The sequence below is a fragment of the Polyodon spathula genome, chromosome 4, assembly GCF_017654505.1.
Source record: "Polyodon spathula isolate WHYD16114869_AA chromosome 4, ASM1765450v1, whole genome shotgun sequence".
NCBI classification, from domain to species: Eukaryota; Metazoa; Chordata; class Actinopteri; order Acipenseriformes; family Polyodontidae; genus Polyodon; species Polyodon spathula.
Genome location: NC_054537.1, coordinates 68,700,672 through 68,708,974, shown reverse-complemented (window position 1 = coordinate 68,708,974; position 8,303 = coordinate 68,700,672). Strand labels below are relative to the sequence as shown.

The 8,303-nt window shown below is 36.0% G+C and overlaps 1 protein-coding gene across 2 annotated transcripts; it reads right to left on the bottom strand.

Annotated features, from left to right (window-relative positions):
- srd5a1 (steroid-5-alpha-reductase, alpha polypeptide 1 (3-oxo-5 alpha-steroid delta 4-dehydrogenase alpha 1)) lies at nucleotides 1-8,290 on the bottom strand. 2 transcript variants are annotated; one of them, XM_041248459.1, is made up of 5 exons: nucleotides 7,368-8,261; nucleotides 7,044-7,210; nucleotides 4,801-4,902; nucleotides 3,953-4,103; nucleotides 6-1,240 (listed from the first exon to the last, which is right to left on the bottom strand). In XM_041248459.1, the coding sequence occupies exons 1-5, from the start codon at nucleotides 7,676-7,678 to the stop codon at nucleotides 1,174-1,176; spliced, it is 798 nt and encodes a 265-aa protein (XP_041104393.1). In that variant the 5' UTR covers nucleotides 7,679-8,261; the 3' UTR covers nucleotides 6-1,173. The 2 variants fall into 2 exon arrangements, with proteins under 2 accessions (XP_041104394.1, XP_041104393.1); XM_041248460.1 differs by lacking the exon at nucleotides 4,801-4,902 and having other exon boundaries at nucleotides 1-1,240; nucleotides 7,368-8,290.
- Nucleotides 8,291-8,303: the final 13 nt, after the last annotated feature.

Sequence of the window (8,303 nt, the reverse complement as noted above, 5' to 3'; positions counted from 1 at the left end):
TATATTAACTGAACACACACACCATGGATGTTTTCTTTGTTTTACTCATAAGATAGAGCTTTCAAAAACTCAATCAATACCATGAAAAGCATGATCACGATGACCTTCATTCACAGCATTCATGTTTTTCTCTACTCTGCAATTAGATACTGGAAATGAGTGGTTTATTTTTGTCCAGAAGATTCCATTACATGTACAATCGGAGTCAGAAATTATTGGCAAAGCAAATGTCCTGGTTAACTGACTAGAAAATCTCACTGTACACTGTTCTAACTAATTTAAAACGGACATGGGTGGTTCAACAAAAGTAAACTAAAAATAGTGTTTAATTCCATTAACAACTACTAACTTGTCTTAATATCGTGCAGCTTCTGAACTCTCTGTGTACCATTAACAAATTCCAGGTTGTTTTTTTTTTCACTTTTCAGGGTGCACATACTGTAAAATAATGTTAATGATGTAGTGGGGATAAAGCAGAGGAAATTAGTTATGTCCCACTTACATTTTGATATCGTTTGTCATCCAACTGGGACATAACTTGGGACTGTCTCCATCAGGTGCTGTGTGTCCAAAGGTATGGTATCTATATTAAATTCTGACTGATGCAGTGGTGTCAAAAACAATTAAAACATAATGCTTTCTACAGAAATACATATAATGAAACAAGCAGCCTGTGATAAGATTGTATATAGTTAGGAGCCAAGCTAAATCAATACTACATTCAATGTCAGATTGCTGAAGTGCTGGACGACCCTGAACTGTGTAACCAGATTTTGTTACAGGAAAACCATATGAATGAACAGGTCCCGGATGTTTTCTATACAATGCAGGAGGCATATCAAAATCATAAGATAAACAGTATTATGCATTGGGAATGCACTCGGCAGGCAGGGTATACATTATCTGCAGAAAGAGTTGTGCATGCTTCATATAAAGCACCACGGTTCCTACAAACCATTAAATAAGTCACAGCCTAGACAGGGTTTCCTAATGCTTCCAGACTGAACTGATGGATGGTTCAACTGGGAGTGTGAGTCCCAGATCAAGTCCACCTCTTTCAGCACCAATTCTTAATTTTAACCAGAGAGATGAATGGCATAAATGCCTACCGACTGCTTCATTAGAAAAGTTTGGAACTTGTAGTTTAATTAAAATGTATTTTGTTTATTACTGTCAATACAAAAAGGGTATGAAAGCTTTTCTTGATTTGGGGTAGTCTTCAAATTTTTCAATGTACCATCTGGAAAACAATAAAAAACAGAGGCAGATCATCAGCATTGTTTAATAAATCAAGCAAGACATCCCCCCCCCCCCCCCCCACCAAACAAAAGATGTGTGGTATTAATTCACACAGGAAAGGTTAACAAGTTCTGTAAGCAATCTTACAGGGATCATATATAGCACTTTTAAAAACATAGCTGTCAATATTCAATATGCTGACACTTCTTGGCTCTAGTAAGTTAGGTGCGAATTTCATGTAATTTACAGAAGTAACACATTTTCATACATCTCCTGAAATAGAAGGCAGATTTCCTGCTACATTAATTGTACCCTACTTTTATGAAAACCTGCCAGGCACAGTGTGAAAGGAAAGGAGAGATCTCAACAACACATACCAGATGGCATTGCTTAATGTTAACACTCACAATCTGTACTGACAAGCAGATGTTTACACAACAGTTCAGAGTGATTGATTAGCAGACAGGTTACACTTTTATTTAATTAACTGTTGTAAATATGATCAAATATTCTGTGGTATTCGTACATTTGTCCCAAATGCCACTGATCTAAAATCCAAGCAGAAACTGAATTTCTGTTAAAAAGGAATATAGTAAACTAGAATCGTGTATTCCAAGACCCAATTCAATTAGTTTTTAACAAGTGTTCCCTCCCTTGGCACACACAATATGAGCATTGTAACCGAAGAGCGTTATAAAAGGGGGAGCAGGTGGGGGGAGCCACGGGACACATAACACAAAATACAAAATACAATAACTCCCTATCTATAATGCACAGACAGTAAAGCAAAAATGTAACTCTGTAAATTAACCATGCATAAAAGCACCATGTAATCAACGCTGCATTTTTTACAAAAAAAAAAAAAAAAAAAGGTAACATTCCCACTCGTGGATCATTTTAATTAGCAGTTTTTAAACTATAAATAACCTGGCTATATGGCGGTTGGGAATTCAGTTCGAAGCGTCAGACAAGCAAAACAAGTGCCCGATTGCCTTATTCGTTTCATACTCTGCATTTAAATGGCAAACAGAATATTCATTTTATGCCATTTATGCCATACCTTGTTTCCCACTGCAAACCAAAAGAGTGCTGATTGGAGTAGAATAGTTTGTTGTTTATTGTAAAGAGCTACTGGTGTGGGCGTATATTTCTGTTATTTGTTTTTGCTTTTTCAAATATGGAATCCGATATTTTGAGATTGTGTAGGTGCTTGTGGGTCTTAATTCAGTGCATATAAATAAATAAATATTGTATAGATGTTTGTGGTTTTTAATCCAGTGCATATAAATTCCTAAACATATAAAAATAAATGTTAGCTGTTTTTAAATTTAGATATATATTTAAATTTAGATTTATTTTAAATTTAGATGTACATCTAGCATGTATTGATATTTGTTTTCTGTTTATTATTTTGTACTCAAATTGTAAGAGCATTTTATACTGTATAAATAAATTAAAAAAATAAATAGACAATATGTATGTGATGGCTAATGCATTACAATGTGATCACATACTTATTTTCAGTCTCGTCAGTCAGCTGGTCAAGGCAACTTTCTTCTTCAAACCCGATGTCCACACCATGCCGGTGCGAAAGTGCCGCGTGAGATAGTGCACCCCTTACATAATAAATACACTGTTTTTTTTGTTTTGTGTGAATAAACACACCTACATCAAAAATACATAGGGTTTGGACGAATGTCGATAATTCAACAATATTGTGATAAAAATGTTCAACGATACACACAATTCATTTTTATATTACTGTATTTATTGTTTATACCGTCTTTATCACCAATATTGTCACTGGTCCTCACCACCAGTTCAGCTCTCACACTTGTTGACACTATAATAGATTTAACTATATAAAATGGGAGACACAAATAATAATATTCAGGGTGGCCCCTGGGGACAAACTAAACTTTTTTTCTAAAAAAAAAAAAAAATAAAATACTAAATCGATTGTGTAGCAGTATTTCGGAATGAATGCAGAGGACTCTGAAACAGGGCAACCTATTTGTTTGAAGGTGGTACTGTGCAAAGGTGGAAATACATCAAATCTGTTTGCACATCTTCGTGATCATCACCCAGCTCAATATAACTTGTGCAAATCTACAGCGGTTATTTTAAACTAGGCAATCACAAAAACTGTGCATTGGTTTCACAGAAGTTATTAGCACTAATTTTGGACTTTATTTTACCTTAGCTAACATTAGGTAGTCATGGTACACGTTAGTTCTCAGGGTCTGTAAAACCAGTCACGTAATAACCGAGCCATTTCAGATATTGGGTCATATTCCTAATAACAAGAGTGTATTTCCCTTACCATAATTACCACATATATAGCACTTGTCTTTTCTGTTCTTTTTTATTAACTGAAAATGTTACATTAATATTTTATAGTTTATTTCATTTTGATGCTTGAAACTAGACCCTCATTACAGGTCCAAAGGACTCAGTAAGCGAAGACAAATGTAAAGTGCTATTCTTGCACAAAAATGTTTGTGTCAGTTGACAATGTATCCTCTCTGTATGTTTTCTTTACTATTTAGTGTAGATGGAAAAGTGACAGAACTAACAGGAACACTGCGATGAGAAAGATTTAATAGAGCTCAATGCATATGTTAACAAAGTGGAAATCTAAAGGTCAAAATTGTATTAAGGTTTCACAGCTATTTTAACAAAAACAAATTAGGACATACAACTAAACAAATACCTGTGATGCTGGGTGGCCCGAGAGGATAGCACCAGGAATGTAAAGATAGCAAAGGCTGCACCTTGCAGTGACCAAGTAGCTATTGCAAATCCAGTCCACTCTATTATTTCACCAAAAAAGTTGGCCCCAGAGATGTATTCAAACATTCCCCCTGAAAATAAATAATAAAAAACAGGGTACATTTCTGAAATGTAACTCATTTCTATTTTATTTATAAAAACATAGTCAGTAGCAATGTCAGGTGGATGGGTAACCTCACTGCTGGGCTGCTTTTTAACATCCCTGTCTGACATTCACCAGCAATGACTGAGTGGGTCCTTTTCTAAAGTCAGTTAATGACGGTCAAATTCCCAACTTTTGCTGGATTTTTCTGCAAAGCTTTAAATTTTTAAGTTAAAAAAAATAAGTTAAAAAAAAAAAGGTTTTGGTTCATTTACATAACAGTGCTTCCTCAGTGATAAAATGTTAACAATGAAAATGTTATGAAAGAATAAAACATGCACAAAGTCTTGGAACAGAAGAAAACAGCAGCAAGAACTTTTTTATGATTTAAAAAGTAGCAAATAAATCCTGTGCAATTATTAACTGCTAACACTGAATACAATGAAAATGATGCTGTTAGACTAATCGATTCGTATTTGTTTTAAAAGTCACTATGCTGTAAGGCTAGCTGCACCATAAGTAACATATAATTTTTTGGTTAGTTAGTTTATTGCAGTGTCAAAATAGTCCAATATAACATTTGTGTCACAAGAGATTGCAGCTCTGTATGTCAGTGTCAAAGATAACGGTGAACTAAATCCTTGTCTGTTTTCTGTTTTTAAGCAGTACATTTTCTGGTTACTTACCATTTGGTATCTTGTAACCTGTGTCTCCAGGCTTTCGCAGGTTTCTAAGTATATGATCAGAGTGTACGTTTATCAATATCCCTGTCAGCCATAGAGAAAAACCTACAGGTGTATGAACACATACAGTAAATGTATAGTACTCACAATATAGCTGTGCTTGATCTGAATAAACAGGAGGATGATATGCCAGTACAAGAGGTATACGATGAACAGTTTACTTGCACTACCAAGGGTAATGTTTTGTATCATCTGCAAAAAGTGCAATGTGCTATATATCAGAGAGTCTAAAAGACATTTAGCAGATCACTTTGTAGAACACCTAAGACGCATTAAGAGAAAATTCACCTTGTCACCTGTAGCTGTGGGCATTCTACTGCTGATGTCACTGTCTGTGGAATTTTCAAATGCTATGGAACACCCACAACAAGAAAGCAGAAAGAACTCAGTCTGGTTGGAATCTCTGCACCTTGGAACCTTTTGGGATTAACATTCTACCATGAAGCCCCCCTTGGCTTTATGTAAGCAATAAGACCTGACAGGGTGGGCGGCATTGGGCAATACCACCCTGGAGGGTTTTATTGCACTTACAAAACTGGCAACTGTTATGCAAATAAGACAGAAACAAGTTTTGTGGTTTAAATTTGGTGGCTCAAGGATATCTGTCCAAATGAAAAGGCACTTATGTTGGTACTTTTTTTTTCTGGTCATCTGTTGAAAGTTAATGTACCCACCATGTGTAAAAGCAAGCAGCTAAAAGAAATGATCAGCATTTTAATATAGACATTCAGTTCTCTACCTGTGTATATCATTGCGTGCAAAATAAACAATGGAGGCTGAATATGCCAAGTCACAGCATTATTGGTCATTATTGAGATCCACAATCCTGCAGTTTTTATATTTATCGCTTAATTACTACATAACAATAAGAAAAGGTAATTGTGACAAAGGAAGATGAATTATGAATGAACTTTTTATATTTTCACATGCGAGTATGGGGGTGGCTCTATTTATCTTTCACGCGTGTTGGAGCATGGGCGTGTCTACTGAGCTACGTAACCAAATTGGTCATGTGATACAAAAAGGCCCTAAGTCTGTTTTGCGTTCATATATATGTAAAGGCCGGCTCTGGGCCACACTGAAGCAGTGGCCTAAATCCAGGCCGGCCCTGGGCTGCCTCTTCTTTTTTTGGAGAGTTCACATATGCGCAAGTAGTTGGAGTACAGTTATACTGCACGGATGAGCTCCAAACAGGGTGAAACATGTACACAGTTGCTGTACTCTTACTTTTAAAAAACTGTTAATGTAGAAGCCTTTCGGTGACTTTACTTTGTCTCTTGTAATAAGACATTTGTGTTTCCCGATTACACATAATTCTATACTTACACACACACATATATTATATTTATAGTAATCATGGACCCTCACCTGTTAACAATAATTGGTGACAAAAGGTTAATTAGGTAACATGCTAATTAACTCAGAGAACATCTAACAAAGACAATTTTATACTTAGACCGGTGTTCTAACACTGTGTTATACACATTTCAGACTTTTAACTGACTTGGAAATCCCCTTGCTTTGGATGACCACTTCACTGAAATTGACAAGACTTACATTTTCATTTAAAAATTAAATTTTTAAATGCAATTCACTTATGATTATTATCTTATATAAGTACACGTATCATATAATGAAATATTAAGTGTTTATTGACAAGTTTATACAGTTAAAAACATAGATAATCATGAAAAACCTGGTTTCAAGCAGGTGTACTCAAACTTTTGACTAGTACTGTACACACACAAGCAAGCCCCTTTTACATTGGCACTCTTACCTGGGTCACAATCCTGCGTAGTGTTATTCCAAGTACCTGGGTCACTTCCGCAAGAAACATTTCTGTTTAGCCATATTTTTGTTGATTGAGACACACCATGTGCCAGATTGTAGCAGAGATTTAGAAATATTTGCATCTACATTTGGGCAGATGGCTCAATCCAGAGAAGCTTGGATGGAACAAACTGCTTCCAGGGCATTGATACTCGCATTGTGGACATACAGACACAGATTATGTCATCCTATCTCTATTTACTCCATATTCTGATAATATCAATAATCAGTGCTAAAAAATGTCCTTGGCAACATTCATTATAATTGGGCCAGGAAAAATACCAGTGGTGGATAATAACACATGCATTAAGACTGTTATAACTTCTAGAACCTCATGCAGTACTTTCACAGCCTACCTGTAATGAAGCAGGGATGTCTAATCCAGTCTGAAGGGTACACAGCAAAGTGGCTGAGGTATTTTCCCTGCATGTATCCATTATATACACAAAACATAAAAGCCATGGCAAAAGATATAAATGGTGTTGGTTTCCCTCCTCGAATTAGGAAAGGGTAAACTAGTGTCCTGCAATTAATAAGAAAACAGACAAAGTGAATTCATTAATTACAATTGGTCTTTTCGTTCTGGTTCATATATTGGCGTCATAATGCAATTATCTGCATTGATTAATCTAAAGCATTGTACTGTTACTCAGAGTTGGGTAACTTTAATGTACTCTTACCTTTGTATGTAATGACACAGAAACATCCCAATGAGCACTTGGTTGGTCAGGTAAGAGCTTCTGTCAGCAGCGGTGAAGACGACCACATGAATCGGAACTAACAGAGAAGGCAACTCTTGCAGAAACCACGCTAATTTGACACTGACAGGGAACCCAAACTTACTTGAAGCGTACCTGCCATAAGGTACATTAACAAAAAGCGAAAACAGAAACGATAAAAGCCCCATTAACACCATTACGTAAGCCATCCATTCTAGCTGGTAAGGCTCCCCGGCTTCTGAGCTGAGGAGGTAGAACAAGCTGTTCCACATGTATTTTTATTTAGTTTTTCAATAATTTTAGGAAACAGTAACAGCGCATTTACAGACTTTGTTTTGCGGGTTGCAAACTTGCACATACAAATAGAGAAACAAGAACGCACACTGGAGGCTTCAAAACCCGAAACATACGTACAAAATAATAATAATCTACACCACACTCTTGTTTTCGTAACCAGTAAGATCTCAGCCATATGCTGATGGTTGTTTACCAATCAGTTTACACTAGGGAGGAGCTACGTGTTTCTAGTAGACCAATCAAATGTTTTGAAGCGGGGTGCGTTCACGGTGATCATTTTGCGCAGATTCTGACCACTTTATCCAACCCATTAATCTCAGTGAACGTACACTTATTGTTGAAGGAGCGGTGCAACAAACAGACACCCCAAATAGCAGTAACAATATAGTAATAAACTCTGCTGATCGCTATATGAATCAAATCATGTAAACTATGCCCAACAAAATGAAAGGGTTCAATAATACGATCATATATTAATAGCTAAGTATATAACCGTTACATGCGGCTTGACATTTCAGCACAAAACGCAATATTATTTCTGTGATATACTTTATTGAGGGCGATAGGGTCCACTGACTATTATTATAAAATAAACGGTTC

Excerpts from the sequence above, each read along its gene's own strand:
- srd5a1 (XM_041248459.1), bottom strand. The coding sequence starts at position 7,678 with ATGTGGAACAGCTTGTTCTACCTCCTCAGCTCAGAAGCCGGGGAGCCT. Across the intron at positions 4,903-7,043 it reads ACATCCCTGCTTCATTACAG|GTTTTTCTCTATGGCTGACA; the intron begins GTAGGCTGTGAA and ends ATACACCTGTAG. Across the intron at positions 4,104-4,800 it reads AGGTTACAAGATACCAAATG|GGGGAATGTTTGAATACATC; the intron begins GTAAGTAACCAG and ends ATTTATTTTCAG.